This window comes from Sturnira hondurensis, unplaced genomic scaffold (assembly GCF_014824575.4).
Source record: "Sturnira hondurensis isolate 20B ecotype Veracruz unplaced genomic scaffold, ASM1482457v3 Scaffold0000880, whole genome shotgun sequence".
In the NCBI taxonomy this organism is placed as follows: Eukaryota; Metazoa; Chordata; class Mammalia; order Chiroptera; family Phyllostomidae; genus Sturnira; species Sturnira hondurensis.
In genome coordinates this window covers 4,214,181-4,240,158 of record NW_028073511.1, presented here as the reverse complement: position 1 = coordinate 4,240,158, position 25,978 = coordinate 4,214,181, and the positions used below count along the sequence as shown (strand labels likewise).

At 54.7% G+C, this 25,978-nt stretch overlaps 3 protein-coding genes across 9 annotated transcripts in view; 1 reads left to right on the top strand and 2 right to left on the bottom strand.

Moving 5' to 3' along the window:
- Positions 1 to 302: 302 nt before the first annotated feature.
- On the top strand, positions 303 to 3,284 carry CRIP3 (cysteine rich protein 3). Of its 6 annotated transcripts, XM_037053406.1 has the most exons (8): positions 303 to 448; positions 709 to 803; positions 1,200 to 1,257; positions 1,356 to 1,487; positions 2,271 to 2,342; positions 2,476 to 2,570; positions 2,669 to 2,726; positions 2,892 to 3,284. In XM_037053406.1, exons 1-8 carry the CDS (start codon positions 406 to 408, stop codon positions 2,951 to 2,953), a joined length of 615 nt encoding a protein of 204 aa, XP_036909301.1. In that variant the 5' UTR covers positions 303 to 405; the 3' UTR covers positions 2,954 to 3,284. The 6 variants fall into 6 exon arrangements, with proteins under 6 accessions (XP_036909301.1, XP_036909299.1, XP_036909338.1 ...); XM_037053443.1 differs by lacking the exon at positions 2,669 to 2,726 and having other exon boundaries at positions 373 to 448; XM_037053413.1 differs by having other exon boundaries at positions 373 to 448; positions 2,476 to 2,726.
- Positions 3,285 to 3,445: 161 nt separating this feature from the next.
- SLC22A7 (solute carrier family 22 member 7) lies at positions 3,446 to 9,239 on the bottom strand. Of its 2 annotated transcripts, XM_037053390.1 has the most exons (10): positions 8,796 to 9,239; positions 8,065 to 8,168; positions 7,794 to 7,948; positions 7,508 to 7,676; positions 6,654 to 6,777; positions 6,246 to 6,355; positions 5,626 to 5,840; positions 5,356 to 5,464; positions 4,418 to 4,624; positions 3,446 to 4,022 (listed from the first exon to the last, which is right to left on the bottom strand). In XM_037053390.1, exons 1-10 carry the CDS (start codon positions 9,186 to 9,188, stop codon positions 3,968 to 3,970), a joined length of 1,641 nt encoding a protein of 546 aa, XP_036909285.1. In that variant the 5' UTR covers positions 9,189 to 9,239; the 3' UTR covers positions 3,446 to 3,967. The 2 variants fall into 2 exon arrangements, with proteins under 2 accessions (XP_036909285.1, XP_036909294.1); XM_037053399.1 differs by lacking the exons at positions 7,508 to 7,676; positions 7,794 to 7,948.
- Positions 9,240 to 19,801: 10,562 nt separating this feature from the next.
- Positions 19,802 to 25,978, bottom strand: part of TTBK1 (tau tubulin kinase 1) — a 38,649-nt gene continuing 32,472 nt past the window's right edge. The window contains exons 13-14 of the mRNA XM_037053377.1: positions 23,732 to 25,275; positions 19,802 to 23,072 (exon numbers count right to left, since the gene is read on the bottom strand). Coding sequence (XP_036909272.1) covers positions 22,685 to 23,072; positions 23,732 to 25,275 — 1,932 coding nt within the window. The 3' untranslated portion in view covers positions 19,802 to 22,684. The remainder of the gene's footprint in view (positions 23,073 to 23,731; positions 25,276 to 25,978) is intronic.

Genomic DNA, 25,978 nt, shown 5'->3' with positions numbered 1-25,978 from the left:
ACTCTCAACCACCCGCAAAACTGCCAAGGTGGAATTAAACCATGTCTTAACCCTCGCTTTGGCTTCGAAATAATAGTGCCTCCGTGACGTCTACCACTCTAGGTATTTTCCCTCTCAGTACCAAGTCAGGTGTCTTCATTACTCCCTCGTCTCGCAGTCTGGCTTCAGGACCCTCTCACTTCGCCAGCTGGCAAGAGACTTCACTGTGTGGAAATAATTGCGAAATCGCCTGCGTCCCCCAGGTGGAGTAGTGCTAAATTTCTGGCGGCTAATGGACTTCAAGGAGCCACGGATTCGGCCCAATGAGGCTCGAAGCTGAGCCATGGGTGGAGCCAGCAGAGGGGGCGGAACGGAGTCCCTGAGGGATGTCCACTGTGTGCGGAGCCGGCTGCCCTCAGCGGAGCCATGAGTTGGACCTGTCCGCGTTGCCAGCAACCCGTTTTCTTCGGTGAGGCCCGGGCTGAGGAGGGGGAGAAGACTGGGCGAGTGTGAGCCGCTGGGTTTCCGGAGCACACGAGGAGCTGGCGAAGGGTGTGATCCCAGACCCCTTTCCACCTATGGGGCATGGCACTCTGGCTGGAAGGAGCTGGCGTCCTGGAGACGCTCCCCACTAACTCTGGGGGGCAGGATGGGGCAGAAGGGGAAAGGAGGGTGCACGCTGCTTGGCTTGGCTTCCCTGAAGTCCCAGTTCCACCGTGTTCCCCACAGCGGAGAAGGTGAGCTCCCTGGGTAAGAACTGGCACCGCTTCTGCCTGAAATGTGAGCACTGCCACAGTGTCCTGTCCCCAGGAGGGCATGCAGAGGTGAGACCTATGTCTGTCACTGTCTCCCAGGCATCAGTCCCATTGCCGACCTGGAGGCTCACCAACGGCAATCTCAGTAGCCAGCTCCCAAGACCACCACCACTTAGGGTGGGCCCCACACCCTCCAGGATTTGGGGACCCTGAGTTTTGCTGGTGGACTCCATGCCATTGGAGGGGAAGGAGAGGGCAGCGACACTGCTTCCTGCCCTGCTCTTGCTCTTTTCCCGTGACCACAGTGGCAATTCTGGCATGTCAGCCCGTCCTGACCCCTCCCATTCCCACCAGCCCAGGCCAGGGGACCGACACACCTGGCAGCCTTTTGGGGGGAAAGGTCTGTGGAGCATGGGAGAAGGCCCCTTGGCCCTGAGCAACCCCCTTTCCTCTGCTTGTGCCTAGCACAACGGGAGGCCGTATTGCCACAAGCCATGCTATGGGGTTCTCTTTGGACCCAGGGGTAAGTACCAGCCAGGAAGAAGGCAGAGGGCAGCAGAAACCCTCCCTGTGGCAAGGGAGCTGGAGACTCAAGCCCGACCTCCCTTCTCCTCTCTGCAGGGGTGAACATTGGTGGTGTGGGCTCCTACCTCTACAACTCCCCCATTCCCACCCCTGCCAGCACCGTTCCTCTCAACCCCAGCAGCTTCAGTCCTCCAAGGCCCAGGACTGGCCTCCCCAAGGGCAAGAAAAGTAAGTGAGTCTGGACCCCAGCTACCCCTCCTCCTGAGCTTTTCCAGGCTGGAACAGGGTGGGGCCAGGTGGCAGTCTCTCACATAGTTCTCTACCTCATTCCTACAACTTTGTTCATGGATGGCAAAATCTTGCATTATCTGCAACCCCTATTTTTATGTTCCTTCATGTCAGCTGCTGAGTTCAAGGTTAAGTGGGCAGATGGCATTACCACCCCCATTTTACAGGTGAGGAAACTGAGGTTCAGAGAGGGCAGGTGACCTTGTGTAGTCACAGCTAGTCAGAGGCAAAGCTGGCCTGAAACTCAGGCCTCTCCCAGGCCAACGCCATGAAAGAAAAGACTTATGAGTGAGGAGTCATTGAGACAGGGCAGCCCCCCACATTTTTCTACTTCTCCCCTCTCCCTGTTCTTTTCTCCTGTCCCCTGCAGTGGGCAATGACACCGTGCTCCCCAACACCTGACACCCCTGCCCTGGCCAGCTCCTATATCAGTTCAGGTTTCCTGAGGATTGAGTTGCTGACAGGGTTGGGCTGGTGGGCATCTGGGCCCCTGGGAGGATGAGAAGGAAGCTGGTGGTCCCTCTTGCAGATAGGGGTGGGACAGGAAGTGGGGTCGGTAGGGACTGTGTCTGAGGAAGGCATACTTATGGCCACCTGGGTGGGAGGCTCGGGGGGTGAGCATGGCTTTTAGAAGAGGACAGTGTTACATGCAGGCGGGTGCTAGAGGGCCCTATTTAGGCCTGGCCCCCACTCAGCCATAGCCAGGGCCTCTTCTCCTTAAAGGCCCTTTGCACGTGAAGACATTCACTGGGGAGACCTCACTGTGCCCTGGCTGTGAAGAACCTGTCTACTTTGGTAAGTGACAAGGGAAAGCGTGGAGAGGAGAGAAAGTGCAAGGTGGGCATCAAAGGGCAGGGAGATGGTGCGAGGCAGGTGGGTCTCCCTGCCCTGCCTTGCCCCTAAGGCTACTACCTCTCTCTACCACCAGCTGAGAAGGTCATGTCTTTGGGCAGAAATTGGCACCGACCCTGTCTGAGGTGCCAGCGCTGCCGGAAGACCCTGACTGCTGGGAGTCATGCTGAGGTGAGCAAGGAGGGGATGGGTTGTTATGTTGGGAGGAGAGAGGCTAGAGATAGAAAAAGGGCCACGCTGAGAGGGCTCTCTTTCTCTTTGTGTCCCAGCATGATGGCGTCCCCTACTGCCACATCCCCTGCTACGGCTACCTGTTTGGCCCCAAAGGTGGGCAGTTCTGCCCTAGACGCTGGGCCTAAAGTATGGCATGTGGGTCTGTGGTTATGTGTGGACAACTTCCCCTGTAGTTGGACATATCCCAGATCCTTCCCGCTAGCCCTCACCCAGTACCCTCTGTCCCAAGGCCCTTGGTGATGGGGCTCTCTCCCTCAGGTGTGAACATCGGTGATGTGGGCTGCTACATCTATGACCCCGTGGAGATAAAATCCAAATAAGATGCTCACAGGAGAGGTCATCCAAACTTGGGCTTCTGGCCATCCCCTCCATGGTTCAATGGGAGCTACAGAATTCTTCAGTCCCACGGAGGTCGGGGAAGGTGGGGTTCTGGCAGCCTGGGCCTCAGCTCCATGGTAGACTGAAAAGTCTAGACTTTCCCTGCCAAGTAATCCCTTTCCCATTCCTATCTGCTCAGGGGGATTGAGCCACCTCATTTTGAAGGGTAGCTTCCTGACCTTCCCAGTTCCTTTCCCCAGCAAATTATATAACTTCAAGATACTGACAAAACCTGTGTTTGTACTGGCTTCTCCAATAAAGTGTTGACTCCCATGCCTTCAACTCTTCTTTGGGCATAGACAGTGGGTTGGAGGGTGGAGAGTGTGGGGGTGGGGGATGCGTTACCCTGCAAATTGCCAGCCATGGAGCAAAGAGCTCTGTTCTCCAGGTCCCCTGGCCCTGACATTGGGCAGCCCCCAGCACTGCACAGTGGACAGCATGCCTACAGCCCTGTTGGTACCAGAGGTCATCATAGGACAGTCCCTTCTTCAGCACCTCTCTAGAAGAACCTTAGTCAGCAACTGAGCATGGCAACAGAGAGATCTTGTGTTGAGCTCTGTTCAGAAGCTTCATTGTCCTTTTGATGAACAGACTGAGGTTCAACAAGGGAAAGCCGAGTGCCCAAGGTCACACAGCAAATCAGTGGCAAAGCTGAGATCAGAAGCCAGCACCAAACTCAGTGGCTTCCCATCCAGGGCTTGTCCCACAGCTCCAAACTGATGCCCCAACCCAGAGGCACAGAATCCCACCAGCTATGAGAGAGGTGCCGGAATTCAGCAGGCCACTGCATTCTGCGAAGTTACTCTATTGCTAGAAGTTGGATGGGCACAGAGAAGGGCATAGAGAACAAATTCAGCCTTGAGCAGGGAGCTTTGTGCCCCCAGCCCCTGGTCACAGGGCTTTCCCTTTTGCTCTTCCAGTCTCTGATGCAGAACTTCTGTGGAAGGAGGCTCCACTCAGTTGTGGACCTGCTTCATGGGCATCTGTTCCTCCTGAAGGCTGGATGGGGCACTGGGGAAGAAGGAGTCATGAGCAATGGTGGGGTTTAGCCCCCAAGCCTACCACCGCAGCCTGCTCCATCAGTGCTGGCCTAGGGCTTCCCCAGTCCTGTTATATAAACCACTCCCACAAGTGATTCCCACACACTCTTGTACATATATCCCTGATGTGTAGGCATACCTGAGTGTGCAAACATCCACCTCTCCCTGAACAGTCTTGGGTATTTATGTATACACACACATGGGCTCATGTTTGCTTTTATACACACAGTTGACATACTTCAGGTCATGCACCTGTGCACACTTGCATACATGTACCAGATACACACATGCAGACATGTCTCCCTTTGAATCCCACCTAAGGTGTCAGGTACCTGAGCACCCATACCCACATGCATGTGCACATACCTCTTCCTCTCCACATCTTGGATGGTCTCTGGTAGCTGTGCCTGCCTTGTCTCTGGCAGCAGGAGGGCAGTGCAGGCACCCAGCAGGGCAATCCCCCCATAAGTGAGCTTGGGCAGTGACAACCATACTCCATCCAGCAAGGCTACCAGTGGGGCCAAAGAGCCCCCCAGCCGGCCCACCAGTGCAGTCAGCCCCATCCCTGTCTGTCTGTTCAGAGAAAGAATGGGGGATTGGTGTTCATGGATGCTTGGGGTAATTGCCTCACAGGTCTCCCTGCCCGGGGCTGGCAAGGGGTACCCCTCTGGTACCCCCTTACCCCCAAGACAGCTAGGGAAGCTGGGGCTTCTTTCAGGTGGTCTTTTCACCAAACCCCTGGCCAGGAGCACCTAAGCCAACACCCACCAGAGGATGAGGCCCCATTCTGACAGAGTACCAGTCAGGTATCACTGGAGGAAAAGAAACATCACCAGAAAGCAGTTGGGGACAGGGTCAGCAGCTCATACATACTCTGCCATGTTGTTAGAGAATGTGCAAGGTTTTCTAATCATACCCAGCTACCTACAACTCTCCTCTTCACTTGCCAATAGCTAGTTGAAAGGGCCCCAGGCCTTATGTTTGGAGACAACTCCCAAGGGCAGCACTGCCCAGGCTGTGGGGGATGGGATGGGATGGGCAGATAGGACTTTTTGCCACTATTTTCTTTTTTAAAAAGCCCAGAGAAGTTTTCTGACCTTGCTCGGGGTCACTTAATAAAGATAAAATGCCCCCGCCTTCTCCCAGATTGAGGCAGGGGCTGATTAACTCTGTATTCAGAGTGTGGTGCAAGGAATGGGCAAGAGGACTGGGCTGCAGTGTGTTGTGTGTACGTGGGCGTGTTGGTAGAAGATGAAGTCAACAAGCTCTCCCCCAGGCTTGCTGGAGACTCAGGTTCCCCTCACCTGAGCACAGTGGGGTACAACTCCGAGGTAAACAGGTAGGTAGTGGTGAAGGCAGCTTCAGAAAAACCTTTCCCTATCACCGCCAGGGCGGTACTCCAGGATACCATCTCTGGAGAAAAAGAGGCTCAGGCAGTGAGGCTCCCAGGATGGAAGTGGAATCTCCGGAGAGCACAGGCTTTAAGATTGGGAGGGGTTTCTTGGCCAGGAGGCAGGGCATCCAGGAATGGGCGGGGCATCCGGGAATGGGCGGGGCCCCAGTGCCAGGCCTACCAGAGGACAGCAGCAGCCTGGTGCCAAAGGTGAGGGCGCTGCCCAGCAGTGTTCCTGCGATTGTGAGGCGGCGTCCTGCGTGGCGCACCGAAATGTAGACCAGCAGTTTGGAAGGCAATTCCACGGCCCCAAACAGCAGCTGCGTCTGATACACATTCAGCCCCAGCCCTGAAAAGTCCAGGCTCAGGCCGTAATAGGAGATGTTCACCGCAAACCTGAGAGGAGTCCGGGTGGCGATGCCACTCAGGGGCCTCTTTCCCACCCACCTTGTCCTCTCAAGGAGCCTTAGCCTATTAGAGTGACTGCTGCCTCCACCTAGTGGCCAAAGTGCCTTAGCCTAATCTTCACAGCAACCCTGGGAGGTAGGAACTAAAGTGTCCATTTTACTGAAGGGGCAACTGTCCAAGGTCTCAACAAGGAAGTGGCAGAGCCTTAATCTGAACCCACCCGTCTCTGATGCGTGCTCCACCTGCTGACCTTCCAGAGCCTCTTCCTCTCCACCCCTCTGCCTACCAGCCCCACCCCGGCCCCCCACAGTTACCGTTCACTCAGTATCATCCCCATGTCAGCTCCTCCCTCCACTCATTCCCACCCTGCCTGGCCCAAGCCAGCTCCCTCACCACACCACCATGCAGCACAGGGAGATGTGTCGCAGCCGCGGTGTCCGGAACAGGTCTAGGTATGAAGGTCTCCGGACCATCCGCTCCGCAGCCGCCACTTTGCTCAGCTCCTGGGAGGGGGGGGCGGGAGGAGGAGAATTTGTGACATGGAGTTGACTGTGGCCTTAGCGAGGCACATTGCTCTCTCTAGGTCTCTATTTCTTCCTTCTGCATTGGTGGGGAGGAATGCACACGGGAGCTGAGTAGGGTGAGCAAAATCAAGGGTCAAGCCCACCAGAGGACATCATAGGAGAACCTACACTCAAGCAGGGAGCTTTCCTGCGCACACAGTGGGCCCCAGAAAGGGGTGCTTGATACAAGCCATGCGCACACATGTGCTTGCATGTGCTCACACACATTCACCCTCACCTCCAGGCTCAGGCCGTCCTCACCCACAGGCCGCCCATTGAGCCTGGCGCAGCGGAGCAGGCACCGGTGGGCCTCCTCCAAATGGCCCTGGGTCAGAAGCCAGCGTGCAGACTCAGGCACCCACCTGGGGGAGAGTGGGAGGCCCTTCAGTCAGCACCCAAAGACATGTCTCCCTCCTGGGCACACCACAGGCTGTCCCCTCAGCCTGGAACATCTTCCCAGCCCCTCTCACCTGATGAACTTTTATTTGTTCTATAAAGCCAAATTTAAAAGCCACCTTTTCCTACACATCTTTGCCCAGGCCTAGGTTCTCCATAGTCCAGGGGTCCCTTCTCTGTTCAGCTGAACTGGTCTCACCCTCGAGACCTCGGCCCCCAGGAAGAGTCACCACTTTTCCCACAGGGGGCAGGAGGGCATGGGATGAAGAGAAACAGACATACAGACATACCCAGGGGGTTAATCCGAAGCCAGTTCATTAGGAGAAGGCAATGAAATGCCCACCCTGCCTGGCCTTCCACCCTCCTACTTGGACTTTCTACCTCTGTGCTAGCCTTGTCCTTGTCCCCACCCCATCCAGGGCACCAGCCTCAGTTTGTGTTTGGCTCTGTCTCTCACGTGTCCCTCTGAAGCTTTCAGTCCTGGTCTCCGTCACTCCCTCCCTCTCACTGGCTCTGTCTGTCTGTGTTTCATTCTGTGTTTCTCCGCATCTCACATATCGGTATCTGTCTGTCTCTTGGTCACTGACTGTTTCTCACTCTCTTCGTCTCAGTTTCCTTGCCTTCGAATCTCAGTCTCTGATCAATTCTGTCTCTGACTCTTGTCTCTCCCACTCCCCACCTGCCCACAGGCCTCACCAGAGGCTGAAGATGCCTGGGACACAAGGCAGGGTGACCGTCAGCAGGAGCCATCGCCAGTCCCGAATCAGGTACCCGATCAGTGCCAGCAGCATCACGCCCACCGTCCAGAAGGTGCTGCTTAGGACCCCTGCCACCGTGCGGTGCTCCACATCTAGCCACTCCAGCTCTGGGCCCAGAGCCGGAGACAAGACGACAGTTGGCGAGGACAGATGGGCTCAGTCTCACCCTTGACAACTGCCTCCCTCCACCCCTCTATGTCCTGCTTGTTCTTTGCCTGCCTCACCCAGTGGCATCACGATGATGGTGAAGCCAGCCAGGGCTGCGCCAGTGAGGGTGCGGATGACTGCAAACATAACGTAGCTGACGGAGGCTGCAGATACCAGGCCCAACACCAGGGTACTCACATAGGCCACCAGCAGCAGACGGCGCCGCCCAAACCTGCGCCGGGGTCATGCAGGGTTAGCTCCCTGTAGAGGTAGACTAGGCCCCGACCCCAGCTAGTGGGAGAAGGTTCTCCACCCCACTCCCTTACTGCCCACCCCAGCTCACCCCACCTGTCGGACAGGTATCCGAAGGCCACAGCCCCCACCAGCACACCGGCGAAGAAGAAGGTGGAAGCGGCTCTGTTCAGGCCTCTCCGCTCACACACCAGGTCCCACTGCAGGGTCAGGCAAGGAGGGGCCTCCCATGGGAACCGGCCCCTCTCCAGCTGGTACCGACTCCCTCTCCAGACCCTGGGACCTTCTGAGTCATCCTGGTACCTCCATGTCAGATAGTGAAACCCCGGCTGTTCACCTCGTCTTGGGGGGCGGGAGACTCTGCCTCTCCCCGACCCTGCAACTACAGCTTCTTCCCATGGAAGGCCTTGACCATGACGATAGGGGTCCTGTCCTTCCTCAGAGAGATTCTACCCCCACCTGCACACATCTCCAGATGGATTATATAAATCCCTGACCTGGGTCCAAAAGAAGAAGGACGAGAAGGAGGCCTCCATTGTTCCTCCACCTCTTACTGCAGAAACACCCTTCTCAACTCCCAACCGCAGCTCCCGGGAGCCACCCTAGCCCTTCCCTGCCTTGATCACTTCCCACTAAATCAATAGTGGCTCCCACGTATGTGTTCCTTACCACAAGCTTGGTGCTTTAAATTCATAAGCCTTACCTACAGATGGGAAAACGGAGAACCTCAGAAGTAAAGTGACGTGTCTAATGCCCACATAGTGATCACCCAAGGCAACGGCAGCCCCATCCCACTCACATGTCCCCCAGCCTCCCGGCTTGGGTACCTCGGTTGCAATGGTGGAGGAGAACTCTGAGTGGTCGTACTCCCAGCCCTGGGGGCACGGCACTGCGGAGGTCTCCCCCTGCTGCTCCCCACGACTCTGCCTTTCATCCCCCAACGTAGTGTTGGGGAGGGCCTGCGGGTAGGTGAAGCGGAGGCAGGAGCTGAGACTGCCATCAGGCTCCCGGGGAAGGTAGGCTTCCAACCATGTGTCCTGGTGGCTGAGGTTGACAGGGGTGTCAGGCAGCGCACAACGGTGGGCAGGCACAGCAGCCAGGAAGATGGGCAGGAGGAAGTGCATGGGCATCAGCATGCGGGGCAGGGCCAGCAGGACCACATTCCGAAGCTGGAAGGGCCCAAAGCCGCCCACCTGACCTAGCAGCTCCTCAAATCCCATACCAGCCACCTACTAACTGTCCCCAGTGTGCACTCCCTCTGTCGTATCAGCTCAGCTCACCCACGGCTTGGACCCTTGGACTCTGGAGGTGGGAGCAAAGACAGATGGACAGAGAGCCTGCAGCGGATTCCAACCCTCAGTGGCCAGCCCGAGACTGGGCGTTCTCCAGCCACCCTGGTCTCCAGGGCTGCCTGCCCGCGTAGCCCGGTGTCTGTGGGGAAAGGGCTACCATCCCTATGGAGGGCATGGCTCCAGGGCTCCGGGACTTACAGATTGGTGCTCGGGGAACACGTGGGGCCGCCTCAGAGGCTGCCTGGTGGCTAGGGAGGTGTGTAGGAGACAAGCCCCTATCCCTTCATTGGCAAAGCTCCAAGGGTCCCTAAGAGAAAGAATCTTCTAGGCATGGTGCCAGCTCCCCTTGGATACCCTTCGTCCTCTGAAACCCTGGCCAGCAGCCTAGGATTCATTACCAGGTGAAAGGTTCTTACTGCTGAGCCAGCGACGAGGACTCTGTACCCTGTTACTAATTTATTTCAAAGAGAGAAAGAGAGGGAAACATCAGTGTGTGAAAGAAACATGGACTGGTTGCCTTTCACATGCCCCCAACTGGGGACCACAACCCAGGCGTGTGCCCTGACTGGGAATCAAACCGGCGACCTTTCAGTTTCCAGGCTGAAAGGTCCAGCCCTCCTGCTGCCCCCACCCCTGTTTTCAGGAGCTTCCTAAATTACCCCTGAGGGGGCGGGGAAGGAGAGGGTTTGCCAAGGTACCTGCAAGGCCTAAGTTGGGCTAATCTTCCCATTCAGTTGGCACTCACGGCCCCACCACAGCAGAAACCAGCGATGTCAGACTGTTTTATCTGATTTTCCAAACACCAGGTTGGTGAAGCTGGGAGGCTGTCAAATGGTGTTCCAAAGTCTCCAGATTTCTAAGCAAATAAGCTTCAAAGGGGCCCAAGCTTTTTAAAAGTTTGAAAATGACTAATTTAATCTAGCCCCCCTTGGAACAGATAAGGAAGTGGGGTCTGTGGCCTGCTGGGGTCACATAGTGACTCAGCAGCAGACCTGAAGAAGGGGCTGGGACCCCTGCCTCTGGCCAGGACTTTGACCTCAGCGGCGGAGCTGGAGACGTTCCAGTTGATGCTAGGCTGGGTTCACCCAAAGAGCTCTGTGGAAAGAGTTGAATCGGTGCCATGGTGCGTGTTCATGGTGGAGCTAATAGGCACAAGGGTGAGCCCAGTGGTTCGGAGGTGGTGACAGGAGGTGATAATAGACACAACCCTTGCCCTCGGTGAGCGTACCATCTAGGCAGAGGGCTAAAACAAGTTGCATAAACCTTCCTCTAGTCTCATCCCTCTCAACCCACTCTCCACACACCGGCCACAATGAACATTTTATAACAAATATGACCAGGCAATGTCTCTGTTTAAAACCCTTCACCAGCCCTGGCTCACGTGTCTCAGCTGGTTGGAGCGTCACCCCATAAACCAAAAGGTCATGGTTTCAATCCTTGGTTAGGGCACATACCTAGATTGCGAGTTCGATCTTCTCCCCGGTCAGGGTATACATGGGAGGCAAGCAATGAATGTTTCTCTCTCACACTGATATTTCTCTCTCTCTTTCTCTCCCCCTTCCTCTCTCTCTAAAATCAATAAACAGATTTTGAAAATAATTTTTAGCCCTGGCTGGTGTGGCTCAGTAGTTTGAGTGCTGGCCTGTGACTGAAAGGTCACTGGTTCGATTCCCAATCAGGGCACATGCCTGGGTTGTGGGCCAGGTCCCTAGTTGGGGGCATGTAAGAGGCAAACAATTGATGTTTCTCTCCCTCTCTCTCCCACCCCCTTCCCCTCTCTCTAAAATTAAATAAATAAAATCTTTTTAAAGTAATAATTTTTAATAAGTAAATGAATGAATGAATGAACAAAACCCATCACCAGCTCCCATGCAAGGGTGAAAGTCTAAATCCCTAGCTTGGCCCTCACGACCCTGAAGCCTGGCTCCTCTCCACCCTGTGTCTGGCCCCTCCCCACCATACTCCCTTCCCTCCAGTTCCCCAAACACACCAGCCTGTTGGCACCTCACACCTCTGTGCAGTCCCTTGAACAGGCGTCCCTCTCATTCACCTGGTAGATGCCCAAGACACCTCGGAGACCAGCTCAAGGTGATACAAGCCCTGTCCATTGGCTCTCACTCACGTGTGATTCCCACACTGTTGATCCTCCCTATTTAATACTATATAATCATAGTATTTATATAAAAATATCAAACACCACACTTTCAGCTCCTGAGAGGCAAGTTTTGCAGCCATCATCATTTCCATGGTCCACCCAGTGTCTCCACAGGGGAACCCTCAGGTTTTCCCACAGCTGGAGACAACAGCCAGCGAGGCCAGGCCTGGGCATCTGCCGTGGGTCTGTGTTTTCACAACGGGGATTCCTCTCCCGCCTTAACGTGAGAAATAGCTGCTAGCCATCTTGGGGTCCCTCTCCCCCTTTGCACTGGTGCCCATGAGACCCAGATCTATACCTGCAGCCCACTTACAGGGGTCCATGAACTGCACCCCTGGCTTCATCCTATTCTTTGCCTTCATTCAGCCCACGTGGCAGCTCTCATCTCTGCTATCAGCAGGAGTGGTGATGACAGCAATCATCCCATGTGGAGGTGGATGGTGGAGCTGGACAAGCACGGTGTGAAAGGCCAAGAGTTCAACCAGAGGGCGAATAAGCTCTAAATTCTAAGTAAGCTCTAATTCTAAATCACCAATGAAGAATTGGTTTTAATTAAATTTTTAACGATCTCCATCTTCCTCCAACCTGGAAATTGAAACCTGAGCTCCGAGGCCAAGATTGAGGAGGCCTTCATTTATACCAGACCAGGTGGGAAGGGGCCTTGTGCACTGGAAAAATCCCTTCGTTGGAATTACTACTGTGGGAGGATTGGGGAAAGAAGTTCCTAAGAGAAACAATGTCCAATTTGGGATTGTTTTGCAATAGAAACTTCTTATACTTTAGGACTCCTTACTCTTTTCCCCGCTCTCTGCCTTAAGTGACCTCAGCTGACCTCCTCACCTTAGTTGGGGTTTCATTGATCACTAATCACTGCTACACCCATGTAATCATTTCCTACATTGGTGGTGGTGGTAATGGTGGAATCAATTGTAGAGGAAAATATGAGGGTGGGATGGTGTAGTAGTGATGGGGGTAGGAATACTGGTGGTAGAAGTTGATGCTGACGGGAACGACTGGAGTAAGGATGAGGGGTATGGGGCCAGGGCCAGTGGTAATAGTGATGTGGTTATGAGGGTGGTGGTGATGACGAGAATTATATAGATGATACCGACAGGGAGATGATGAAGCTGTGTAAGCTCCTGGCAGCAAGGATCTTGTTAATTATTATGGCATCAGACCCTAGTGGAGGTGAGGGCGATGGTGATGGTGGTGATGATGGTGACAGAGCCTAGTTTGGGGGCAGGTATCTGTGATTTGAGTGATGAAGGCTAGTAATGGCAGGTAATGAGTTAGAGGCGGGTAAGGGAGATAGAGGTGATGATTGTGATAGAGTTGGTGGTGGTAATGGGTGATGTTTCACCACTTTGGGTTTAAGGGTTCATAGAATAAGGAGGAATGCAGAAGATGCCACCTGGGGCTGATGAAAACGAGCTCGTGCACTTCCCTCTGACCTGTAGCCAAATTCCCATGAGCGCACTGACTTCCCACCCACATTGCCTCATCTCCATGGGCAGTGATCAGGCTCCTGCCTCTACTGAGGACTTAGAAGGTCGTTCGGACTGTTCTTCGATGTTGAGTTAGTCTCCTGTCCTGAGCAGCCATCGGGGAACTCTCGGCAGGCCGCAGCGTCTGATGATCAGAGGAAGGGCACCCTCCGCACTCTCGCCTTGGCCTCTCTCCTCCGAGGTGTCCCCAAGGGGCCTTTCCACCTGATGAACAAAGGCCCCTCCAAAGCCCCTATCCAGCCCCAGACTGAGACACCTTACTCAAACCACTCCTTTCTCTGTGCCGTTATACTCAGAGAAATATCTTTCTGGGGGAGTAGGGAAGGCTGACCCCAACATGGGGAGCATCTGGTAGGCCCTGACTGGGCCCCGACTGGGAAGTGAGTGAGGCTGACAGGCCTCGGGCTCCTGGAGGAGCGGGCCGGCAGGGGTTCTCTGCAACCCTGTACCACCACTCTCCTGCCCCAGGCCTGGTCCCGTCCCCTTCAACGCCCTCTCTGCTCTCTGAGTCCTACCTGTGACCACCACACTGACCACAAGCAGTTCTCACACCTTCACACCTTCCTGGCCCATGCTGCTCCCTCTGCAAGAATATCCTGTCCTCTGGATCTGGCTCTTATTTGTCTTTCAAAATTCAGTCTAAGCCAACTTCCTCCAAGATGGAGACGTAGGTGGAAACACTGTGCCTCCTCTCACAACCAAGTTGAAAGTCAACAAAGTTTCAGTAACAAAAACGCAGCCAAAACACAGAACATTGAGCTATACGGAAGTCCTACAACAAGGAACCATTCAGCCTGACCGGTAAGAGGGGTGGAGCCAGCAGCAGAGCAGGGTCGGGCAGGAAAGATCTCCGGACCCAGATGCATAGGCAGCCATGGGCGGATCCCAGATGTGGGGTAGGAACAGGCGGACCCAGTGAGGGCGTAAGGTGGCAGGCTGACCTCAGTCACACATTCCCGCGTAGATAAACCAGCGAAGGAATGAACAGTGAGAGGGACTGCAAAGGTCCCAGCAGCGGGAAGCAGGAGAGGGGACCGCCATTGCCCTTCTCTGACCCCACCCCCACATAAGCGACACAACCCAGCGACAGAGTTGCCCCGCCCTGGTGAACACCTAAGGCTCCACCCCTCATACGTAACAGGCGCGAACAGACCAAAGCATGGCTCAAGAAGAACTCAAAGCCCCAGAGCCAATAACTCTAAGCGACCAAGAAATAGCGAACCTCTCAGATGCACAGTTCAAAACACTGGCGATCAGGATGTTCACAGAACTGGTTGGTTTTAGTCACAAATTGGAGGAACAAATGAAGACTAAACTAATTGAAATGAAGGGAAATGCACAGGAAACCAACAGTGATGGAAAGGAAACTGGGACTCAAATCAAGGGAGTGGACCAGAAGAAAGAAAAAAGTGACCAAACAGAAAAGATTGAAGAAACAGGAATTCAAAAAAATGAGGAGAGGCTTAGGAACCTCCAGGACATCTTTAAATGTTCCAACATTTGAATTATAGGGATACTAGAAGGGGGAAAGAAACAGCCACGAGTGGAAAACGTATTTGAACAAATAATAAAGGAGAACTTCCCCAGTCTGGCAAAGGAAATAGACTTCCAGGAAATCCAGGAAGCTCAGAGAGTGCCAAAGAAGTTGGACCCAAGAAGGAACACACCAAGGCACATCATAATTACATTAGCCAAGACCAAAATGAAGGAGAGAATCCTAGAAGCAGCAAGAGATAAGGGGGCAGTCACCTATAAAGGAGTTCCCATCAGACTGTCAGCGGATTTCTCAAAAGAGACCTTACAGGCAAGAAGGGGCTGCAAAGAAGTATTCCAAGTCATGAAATCCAAAGACCTACAGCCAAGATTGCTCTATCCAGCAAAGCTCTCATTTAGAATGGAAGGACAGATAAAGTGCTTCTCAGATAAGATCAAGTTCAAGGAGTTCATCATCACCAAGCCCTTATTATATGAAATGCTAAAGGGACTTATATAAGAAAAAGAGGATAAAAAATATGAACAGTGAAAGGACAGCAAACACAGTTATTAACCACACCTACAACAAAAGCAAACTAAGAGGACAGCTAGATCGGGAGCAGAACCATAGAAATGGAGATCACATGGAGGGTTAGCAACAGGGGAGTGGGAGGAGGAGAAGGGGGGAGAAGGTACAGAAAATAAGTAGCATAGACAGCAGGTAGAAAATAGACAGGGGGGAGGGCAAGAATAGTATGGGAAATATAGAATCTAAAGAACTTGAGACACATGGACATAAACTAAAGGGGGGGACTGGTGGGGGAGGAGGTGTGCAGGGTGGAGGGGAATGAAGGGGGGGAAATGGGACAACTGTAATGGCATAATCAATAAAATCTATTTAAAAAATTCAGTCTAAGCTGTAATGATCCGAAGGCCTTCCTTGACGCTCCCGGTCTCTGCCTGGACCTCGTGTGTCAGTGCACACAGCAGTGTAAGGGGATGGTTGACTCAGAGCCACCTCCTGCACAGCTCATGTGGGCTGTCTGGGTTCCGACACTGCCCGCATCTGGCAGCCTCTGGTGCACGTGGGGCTCACCACAGCCTGCGGAACCAGCTGAACGAGGGACTGAACTAATCCTTAATGAAAGATTGAAGGGATGGAAAATAGTGAATGAGGGATCCATAGAGTTCTTCTATTCATTCATTCTCAATAATAATAAAATAAATTTAAAATAGAACAAGGTACCATTTTTCAACTATTTGATTCTCGTGGGGATTTAACCTAGAATCAGATTTGCAGAAGTAAGCAAAGATCCAAGGAAGGATATTAATTTTGGCACTGTTTGAAATAGTGAAATGTTAGAGGAAAAATCTACCAAAAAAATCAACATGTAGCTGGTTAAATAGATTATGGAATATTCGTGCCATTACAAGGAACATTAGGGCCCTCATACATTATTGGTGGGAATGGAAAATGGTGCAGCCACTGTGAAAAAGTTTGGAAGTTCCTCAAAATATTAAACACAGAGTTACCATATGAGCCAGCAATTCTATTTTGGATATTTTCACAGGATATATATCCAAGAGAAATGAAAACATATATTCACACAAACACTTGTAAACAAATGTTCAATGCAGCATTATTCAGAATAGCCACCAGGTCGGGAAAAAAAAAAACAAAATCTATGATGAATGGATAAACAAAATGTGGTCTACCCACAGGGTGGGATACTTTCAGCTGTGAGAAGGAGGTAAGCACTGACAAATGCTACAACGTGGATGGAAGGAAGGCAGTCACAAAGAACCACATATTGTATGATTCCAGTTACGTGAAATGTCCGGAATAAAAACTCTATATAGAGATATAAAGTAGTAGATTAATGGTTACTTAATACTGGAGAGGTTGGGGGAAATGGGAGTGACCACCACTGGACATGGAGTTTTGGGGGGGTGACAGAAATGGTCTAAGACTGAGCGGGGTGATGGATGCACAGCTCTGCGAATATACTGCCTCTGTATGGTCATACTCACAGAGAGGGGGCTTTTGGGTTTCACTTTACATGCTTTAAGCGTTTGCCTTTTACTGTAAACATGCCCCGCTTTGGGCATTTTGAAACAAGGAGGAAGATGAAAGCATGCAAGCACCCCACTGAGGGCTGGCAGGTCAGGGCCAGAGCCACCCCCCCCCCCCCCCGCACCCACGTTGGAGAGAAGGGGGTTCCAGGACGCCACTGCAGGGGAATGGAAGATAGTTGCTGGGGCTCTGGGATGTTTGAGCTGCATCTGAATGGTCTTCTCAGAGGGAGGGCGGGACCTTGGCGCCTGCTTGGCACCTGGGCTCCTTTACGTCTGATCCCAGGCAGGGCCAGGAACCTGCCTGGGACCAAATTCTTTACCTATTGCCTGGATGGAAGACACACCTGTGAGCCTAGGGCTCACATGCAGAAGGTGCAGCAAGTACCTACACGAAAGCCTTTCCCCAAGCTTTCCTCCCAGAAGCAACTCAAGACCTCTCACTCATCTAAATAGGGGAACGTCATACACATGGTTCCTTGACTTAGTCTCAGGCTTTGAGACCAGTCCGTGAATGTCTACAAAGAGCCACCTCCTGTGCTGTAGAATCTCACATTACCCACGGTGGGTCCCCGTCAGACGGGTGACCACACTTTACTCATCAGCCCCAACAGACAGACATCTAGATTACACCTGAACGTTTGCTTTCACAGGCCCCTGGTCTCTTACCCAAACTGTTGGCATCAGAGTTCTTTTATTTATTTATTTTTAAATATATTTTATTGATTATACCATTACAGTTGTTCTATTCCCCCCTTCAATCCCCTCCACACGCACCCTCCCTCCCCCACCATTCTCCCCCCCTTAGTTTATAACCACGTGTCTCAAGTTCTTTGGATTCTATATTTCCCCCACTATTCTTGCCCTCCCCCTATCTATTTTCTACCTACCATCTATGCTATTTTCTGTGCCTTCTCCCCCCTTTTCCTCCTACCACTCCCCCATTGCTAACCCTCCATGTGTTCTTCATTTCTATGGTTCCACTCCTGATCTAGCTGTCCTCTTGGTTTGCTTTTGTTTTAGGTGTGGTTGTTAATAACTGTGTGTTTGCTGTCCTTTCACTGTTAATATTTTTCATCTTCTTTTTCTTATATAAGTCCCTTTAGCATTTCATATAATAAGGGCTTGGTGATGATGAACTCCTTGAACTTGACCTTATCTGAGAAGCACTTTATCTGTCCTTCCATTCTAAATGAAAGTTTTGCTGGATAAAGCAATCTTGGCTGTAGGTCTTTGGATTTCATGACTTGGAATACTTCTTTCCAGCCCCTTCTTGCCTGTAAGGTCTCTTTTGAGAAATCCGCTGACAGTCTGATGGGTACTCCTTTGTAGGTGACTGTCCCCTTATCCCTTGCTGCTTCTAGGATTCTCTCCTTCATTTTGGTCTTGGCTAATGTAATTATGATGTGCCTTGGTGTGTTCCTTCTTGGGTCCAACTTCTTTGGGACTCTCTGAGCTTCCTGGATTTCCTGGAAGTCTATTTCCTTTGCCAGACTGGGGAAGTTCTCCTTTATTATTTGTTCAAATACGTTTTCCACTCGTGGCTGTTTCTTTCCCCCTTCTGGTACCCCTATAATTCGGATGTTGGAACGTTTAAAGATGTCCTGGAGGTTCCTAAGCCTCTCCTCATTTTTTTGAATTCTCATTTCTTCATTCCTTTCTGGTGGGATGTTTTGTTCTTCCTTCTGGTCCATTCCATTGATTTGAGTCCCCGTTTCCTTTCCATCACTATTGGTTTCCTGTGCATCTCCCTTCATTTCAATCAGTCCAGCCCTCACACGTTCCTCTAATTTGTAACTTTGTTCCTCTAATTTGTGACTATAATCAACCAGTTCTGTGAGCATCCTGATAAATAGTGTCCCGAATTGTGCTTCTGAGAGGCTGGCAATTTCTTGGTCGCTTAGAGTTATTGGCTCTGGGACTTTGAGTTCTTCTTGTGCCATCTTTTGGGTTGTTCGTGCCTGTTCCATAGCAGGATCAGAGCCCTAAAGTGTTCACTAGAACAGGGCAACTAAGTCACTGGGTTGTGACGTTGTAGGTGGGGGCGGGGTCAAAGAGGGACAATGGCTCTCACTGGTCTTGCAGGGCAACTAAATCGCTGGGTTGTGACGCTGTATGTGGGGGCGGGGTCAAAGAGGGACTATGGCGTCCTGTCCGCCGCCTGCCGCCACGGCCCTCACCGGTGCCGCAACTGCTGCCATCACCAGGCCCAGGCGTTTCGTCCCACTGCATGCGAGTGTGCCACCACCGTCGGCCCTCGCCCCCTGGGGCCTGCGTGGTCTGTCTCACTGTGCGCGAATATGCGCCCGTGGTCTGCCCCGCACCCCAACTGGTTCCCGTCTGCCTGTGCGCCTGGGTCAGGGGCCCTGACCTGCCCGACCCTGCTCGCTGCTGGCTCCGCCCCTCTTACCGTCCCCGTTGAACGGTTAGATGTAGTCGGACTTCCGTATAATTCAATTTTCTGTCTTTTGGTTGTGTCTTTGTTTCTCCAAACCTTTGTTGTATTCAAACTTGGTTGTGGGAGAAGGCACAGTGTTTCCACCTATGCCTCCATCTTGGCGGAAGTCCTATCAGAGTTCTTTTAGAATTTAGATTTTATACGTGTGTGCATGTGTGTGTCTGTATTTAGAAAGGCAGTTCGGTGTATATCCCATGCTTATGAAACCCCCAATTGGATCTAAGACAGCAAATATGTAGGGTAAGTGCAATTAACAAGACTACACATGGTCTTGTCAGGTTTGGGTAACAAATGAGTTTGTGCCAACGTAATGAAAAAATTCCTCGTTTTCAGAACTGTTTGGGCTTCAGAATTGCAGATGTGGCTTTGTGGAGCTATACAAAGAATGCCGCACTGAGTAATTTTACACACATGACTTTGCGTTTATAAGTATATACATAGGATACATGTCTAGAACTGCTGGGCCACAGGCTATGTTCCTTGGTGACTTTCATAGATTTTGCTAGAATAATGACCACCATTCCTCCTTGCCTGTGAGCTGCTGTCCTTCGTAGTTTTCCAGACACACTCACTTTTATCTGTTAACTTCTGGGCGGTGAAAATTTTTCCTCCCTCCCTCCCTGGCCCTTGGGGGAGGCACCCAGAGGAGCTGAGAGAGCGCAAGCTTTGCTCTCAGAGACAGCAGGCAGCCTCTTGCACCGGTGCGACTCTGAGCAAGTTACCTGCACCCCAGAGCTTCCATGTCCTCTTCCGAAGAGACCATCTGCCTCTGTGACAGCCCCTCCCCCCTTGCCCACCAACCTGTGCTCTTCTCTCCTGCCTGCCCCAGGCCAGGACCTGGGTTCTGCCCTCTCCCCCAAAGGAAGAAGAGTCCAGGTCAACAGAAAGGTCCACAGGCTTTTTAATGGTGTGATGGCTACTTCCCTTCTGAGACCCGATCTAATCATGACAGCGGCTTCCAGGGTGTGTGAGGGGAGGCGGGGGTGGACAGGTGCAGGGTGGGCAGAGGCCATGCAGTGACTAGGATGGGGTGGGGGAGGGTGTTACATTCTGTTTGGCATGTAAACATTCTTCAGTGGCTTCTCTGGGAAAGGGGAGGGCAACTCCCTGCCCCACCCCCCGCCCCTGCCCACCAGAGCTGGTCCCTGGAGCTGAGAAGACTGAGCAAGCTAGGCCCCTGTGAGGGGCTGGGAAGGGGGAGCCCATGTGCCTGGGGCACAGCCCCTCTCCTGTACCCCCGTGGTGCACAGTGAGGCAGGGGAGGGAAGGTGTGTCCTGGGGTTAACGGCCCCGCCTCTGAGCCAGTGACTCAGGTTGTCATGATGAGGAAGTGCTGGAGGGCGCAGTGGTGATGGTGGTGTGACATTCCTTCACAGAGAAAGGGCTCGGACCGACCCACCCACGGGGCTTGGTGGACGGGGTGGGCGCTCCAGGGCAAGAGGCTGCAGCAGGGGGTGGTGCGCTGGGAGATGTGGTCTCCTCTGCCCCTGCTCCTTCCTGGGGAGAGAAGCAGAGTCCTCTAGCCTCCTCCCCAACCTTGGTGACATCCAGTGTGGCAGAGGCCTGAGATCAATTGGGAGCCCTAGGGAGGGCTGGTTTCCCAAGGACAGACAGGGTTTTTCAGCTCTGCCCAGCTTCTGCCCGGGTGAAGCTGGGGGGTGAGATGGGCCTGGGCTTTCTCAGGCCACCCCCCCTTCCTCCCAACACCAAACCTGGGTGCTGTTGGTCCTGGGGCAGGGGTGAGGCTGGGGGCCCTACATTCACAGTTTGGTTGGTGGCAAGGAGCAGGCCCAGGACCTGGGCACCAGGGGTCATGTCCTGGCCCCACCTGGCAGGAGCTGATTGTCATTCAGAGAAGCTCTAGGTGGGAGGGAGTGGCCCCTCCTCCACCCCCTCTGCTGGACCCAGAGGGCAGTAGAGGCCTTGGGAGGGTCTCGGGTTGACAGGGAGGGCTCTGTCCAGAGAGGTTTCCTGAGTGTTCTGGGAGCTTCTGTGTCAGCATGGGGTGGGCCTCAAAGGCTGTCCACCCTGGAGTCCTCCCCTAGGCTGGTCTGCAGAGAAGCCACCACCTTGGCATGGGAACAGCTGCCCAAGCCTGCCGCCTTGATTCTCCATGAGAGGCTTCCGCTGGCACCAGCAGGCCACTCCCTGGGCAACTTTCTTGTGGGCATCCTTCTAAGCAATGGTCGCTGGGTGCTGCCGGACCACTTGGGCCTGCTGGGGCCTGTCTTCCTCCTCCCATGGTAGTCTTGCCTCGCTCTCCAAGACCCAGGGAAGAACAGAGGGGCAGACCAGGGGACACAGGCTGGGGGTGCTGAGGATGGAGGAGGCCTGACAGTGACCTGACCCTGATTGGCAGGGCGGGCTGGCCCTTCGGCAGCCACTGTACTGCTTGGCCCAGCTGTGGGCATCTGAGGCTCGTAAGGAGCTGGAATGAGAGTTATGCAGAAGCCCGACCCAGGAGGAGGCCCCTTATCCATTTGTGGAGCTGCACTGTCCTCACCTTCTGCAGGCACAGCTCAGCTGCATGGCTTGGAATTAGAACAAGAGGGGACAAGCTGAAGGGTAAACTAGGGAGGAGAGGGCTTGAGCAGGATCCATCACACAAGCATACAATCTGAAAAGTAGAAGGGCTCTTCTGCCCCGAGTCCAGGGGCCAGCTGTCTGTCTGTCTGTCTGTTTCTGCTCTCTCTGCCCACTGGGGGAGATGCTGGTCACAGCCAGGAGAACAGGGAGGGTGACCTGGCCAGAACTGTGTTCCTGAATCTCCAAAGGGCCAGCAAGAGATGATGACCAGCCATTCTCCACCTCCGTTAAACCCAGGAGAGGAGTGAGTTGGCCGAAACTGCAGTAGGCAAGTTGAGGTTAGATGGCAACAAGGAATTCCTGATGGTGAGGGGTCCTGAGCACTAGATCAGGGGCCAAGGGACAGGCAAAACTTCCTTACAGACCCTCCTCCGATTTCCCACTTGGCCAGGCAGGCAGCCTACACACACTTCAGGGTTCCCACTCTGACCCCACCCATATTTAGGAGGATGAGGGGCTTTGCACCTCAGAGGTGCAGGGGAGTAACCCCCATCCCCTGCCCAATGCCGCCTTCAGGGTGTCCAGGATGGAGCTGCCTTGGAGCTGGTCATACCTGCCCCATCACACCTGAGTAGACCAGTGGCCCCTAGGTCACAACTCCCCAACCCCAGTGTAACTACTGAGAAGCGGTCCCTCCCAAGAAACTGTGGGGTTGACCCCTAGGGGAGGCTGAAGCCTCCACTTCCAGAATTTGAGGCTGCCTTTCTGAAAAGGGGGTAGGAGGGCTTTGGCTGGAAGAGCGTTGGGCGGAGGGAAAGGCTCTGTAGGGGCAAGCAGAGGTGAGTTGGGGGGTGGAGCACGGGGAGCAGCAGAGGCCTAGTGAGTGAGCGGCGTGTCCCCATTAGCGGAGTCCTCGGTAAAGAGTGGCTGAGCCTCTCCTGGTCGGAAGGTGAGCCAGCCCCACCTGAAGGGCGGCAGGAAGTGGGAGGTGATTGAGGAAAGATGGGGAGGCGAGCACGACCCCTGCGACACGGCGCCCCCCACCGGTCGGGCTTGGCGGGCGGAAGGGCGAGGCGGGTGCTGGCGCGCGCTGGCGCGGATGCAGGCGGGAAGCTGGGGCCGCGGGTGGTGCGCATCGGGCGCGTAAGGCTGTGCTGGGAGTTGTTCCAGTGTGGCCGACTGCAGGTTGGGGACTGGAGTGAGGGTGGGAGGCCGAGCAGAGCCGCGCAGGTCATTATCTGGCCCCGGCCCGGCCCTCCGCGACACTTGCCCGGCCTTTGGTTGCTGCGCGCTGAGTCTGGAGTTTCCCTCTGGGTCCTTTCTTGGGGCCCCCAGGGGAGGGGGTGCCTTCAGGCTCGGGCCGGGCCTGCAGGGCGCCCCGGGATGGAGGGCCCCCGGGCCGGGCCTGGTGCGACGGAGAAGGGCTCTCTTTTCGGGACAGGGACTGGCTTCGGGGGGACGCGCTGGGATTGCGCGCGGTGGAGGCTGGGAGACCGGGACTGCGAGGGGCTGGAGGCCTGGTGCTGGCTTGGGCTCGCCCTGGGCCATGGCCGCGTCCAGGGGTCTGTTTGGGGTGGAGATCAGCAGCAGTGGCCGGCCCTGGGGGCTTCTGCAGCTGGAGCCTGAGGGGGGGGGCGGACAGAAGGCAAGAGAAAAGAAGAGGAAAACAAAAAAAACATTTTCAGACTCGCTCTGAAGACATTTTCAGAATCACACAGCAGGACCCCGGAGTCCTGCATCCTCAGACCTGGCTGAGAACATGGCACAGGTGGGTAAACTGAGGCCTATTGCTCCATCCTCTAGGGCAGGGCCAGTGGGGGCTGCACACTCCCAGGCTGGTGCGGGGAGAGCCTGCTGCAGGCTTTCTTCGATGTCTATTTCATCTTTCAAATTCTCGTGGATTTGACATTCTGCTCCATAATATAACCCACGTTTATATTAATATGACTAATGTTTTCTCCCAACTATTCTGGGCTCTATCCTTCGGCTTCAGATGGAGGCTGTGTGTGGGCCCTGCTGTCCACCATCAACCTTTCCCAAACTGGCCTCCTTGGCACCCCTCCCCTCCAGACATGCTCACTGTATCCTCTCCCTTGACCCCAGGGGCAGGCCCGGAGCCTGAGTCAGAAGAGAGACTTAGTTGGGGAGGTGGTGGACCATAGGTGTGGTTGAGGGTCCCTCCTGAATCTCCAACAGTCCCTGCCCTCTGGGGCAACCCCTGCCGGTGGAGGCCTTCTGTGGCCACACTCTGCCCACCGTGGGGCTGCCGGTGGTTTCTCACCTGCTGGTGATGGCTGTGTCAGGTGCTGGGGCCAAGCCTTGGGGTCTGCCAGGGGGCGGCTGGGCCGGGGCAGGCGTGGGCATGCGGGCGCTGATAGGGCGGGGGATCCTGCTCCGGGTGGTAGCTGCCCGCCCGGCCTTCCTGGGCACCGAGGGCTCCGAGGCAGGCGTGTCCTCCTCGGATCCCGTGCCTGATAACGTCTCGGAGGCACGGCACTGCTCCTCGCTGGAGGAGGATGAGGCCCCAGAGGCCAGCCGCAGTAGCAGGCGGCCCTGCCTCTTCTCCATCACCAGCCGAGCCAGGTCCTGCTGCGGTCTTGCCCTCTTGCCCCACCGTTCTTTGGCCGACAGTGAACCCGAGGGCTCCGAGCCCGTGTCCTCCTCAGACAGCAGGACAGGTATACGGCTCCTGGAGCGAGGGCCCGGCATGGCACGGTGGCTAGGAGTGATGGTGGCCAGTGTGTCAGGGCCTGATTCCAGCGAGGATGCTGGGGCTGGCCCGTCAGCAAGGGATGGGCCATTGGGCAATGAGTCCATGGCCATCTCCAAGGGGGTGTCCCCAGGAGGGCCAGACAGGGCACAGCTCTCCAGCCCTGACTGGGCTATGCCATTCTCCAGGGGCACAGCGCTTCCCTCCTCTGCAGCCCTCCCATCAGAGGGTACCTCCAGGCCCAGCTCACCCCCAGAGCTGAGCTCCTCGGGCCGCGAGGCTTGTCCACCGGAAGACATGACATTGAGGTGGGTTTTCTCTGCGATGTGTACAAAGGTCCTCTCAACTTTGGTGAAGGGTGAGGAGGTGACTGCCACTCCCCCTGCCCCCGTGATCGCTGCTGTGGCACCGGGCCCTGTCCCAGGCCCAGGGGGCTTGGGCTCAGATTTGAGCATGGAGGACAGGGTCCCTGGCTCAGACACGTCCAGCTGGCTGCCGGCAGGCTGCGGCCGCTCATGTTGAGGGGTGAGAGCAGCCAGAGTGCCCAGGTCAGGGTCAGGGGCCAGGTCGGCAGTGACAGGCGACTTCTTCACGTCGCCAGGGGAGACGAGCACCAGCGTTTTGGAGCCCTCCTCAGGCTCCAGGTCCCCGTCAGCCATGGAGGCTCGGCCCCTGGACTCCTTCTGGTCGTCAGCCAGCAGCGTGGACGGGGCGCCCTCCTGGCTCCGGTCAGTGCTCCTCTCACTCCCTTCACTGCTGGAGCCACTGTGAGGCCCCAGCGCCTCCCCCAGGGCTACCGCCTCCTCCTCCTCCTCCTCATTCTCCTCCTCCTCTTCCTCCTCTTCTTCTTCCTCCTCCTCCTCTTCCTCCTCTTCATCTTCATCCTCATCCTCGTCCTCTTCCTCCTTCCCATTAGCTTGAGGCTGAACAGGAGTCAGTGGGACGGGCGGGGTGGTGAGGAGCATGTGGGAGAAGCCCACCCTCCGGACCCTGTTGAGCAAGCGAGCCCGTTCTCGGTAATCGGAGAGGTCTTTCTTGAAGTCCTGGTAGGGCAGGCTCAGGGGCACAGCTCGTGGGAGACCATTCACCTCAAACGGGGGCGCCACGGAGAACACCTGCAAGGGGCACACACAGGGAACTGTTGAGGTCACCCACCCTTCTGGGCCCAAGAAGACCTGGACTGCGCCCAGGAATTCAGCAGGCCCGTATGCCCCAGTCCATGAGGGTAGGCACTGGGTCTGTTTTGCTCATTGCTTTATCCCCAGGGCCTAGAATGGAGCTCAGTAAATCGATGAATGAGTATGTCCATGCTCCAAGTCCCCTGAAGTCCCAGGCCCTGATCCTGGTGGCTTTTCTGTACCTCAGTCTCCCATTTCCCTCACTCCTCTCCTCCCCACATGCATCCTGAAACCCAGAGCCACTCTAGTTCAATCAATAGAATAAAATGAGCAGTGCAAGGCAGACCAACCCTCTCTTTTACATATGAGGAAACGGCCCAGAGAGGGGCCCTCGCTGCCTGCTCACAGGCCACAGTTCCCCTGCAGCCAGGGAGCTGGCTGCCCAAGGCCAGCAGAACCGGTGTGGGACAAGGCAAAGTTCAGGCTGGGCCACTGGAGCTCCAGGACCCTTCCCCAGGAATTTTCCAGATCTCTGCAGGTGTTCAGAGTCCGCACTTCCTCTGGGAATTCACGGCCAACCTGTGAAGAGCAATTTCTTTTCGTTCAATTAAGTTTCCCCCTTTGAAGCTTCGCAGAGTCCTTGGCAATTTGACAGCCCGTTCTTGGTTTGCTGAGACTCCTACCACCTCTCCCCTTAGCC

Excerpts from the sequence above, each read along its gene's own strand:
- CRIP3 (XM_037053404.1), top strand. The coding sequence starts at position 406 with ATGAGTTGGACCTGTCCGCGTTGCCAGCAACCCGTTTTCTTCG. Across the intron at positions 804-1,199 it reads CCCCAGGAGGGCATGCAGAG|CACAACGGGAGGCCGTATTG; the intron begins GTGAGACCTATG and ends GCTTGTGCCTAG. Across the intron at positions 1,258-1,355 it reads GGTTCTCTTTGGACCCAGGG|GGGTGAACATTGGTGGTGTG; the intron begins GTAAGTACCAGC and ends TCCTCTCTGCAG.
- SLC22A7 (XM_037053390.1), bottom strand. The coding sequence starts at position 9,188 with ATGGGATTTGAGGAGCTGCTAGGTCAGGTGGGCGGCTTTGGGCCCTTC. Across the intron at positions 5,465-5,625 it reads CAGGCTGCTGCTGTCCTCTG|AGATGGTATCCTGGAGTACC; the intron begins GTAGGCCTGGCA and ends CTTTTTCTCCAG. Across the intron at positions 4,625-5,355 it reads TTGTACCCCACTGTGCTCAG|ACAGACAGGGATGGGGCTGA; the intron begins GTGAGGGGAACC and ends TTCTCTGAACAG.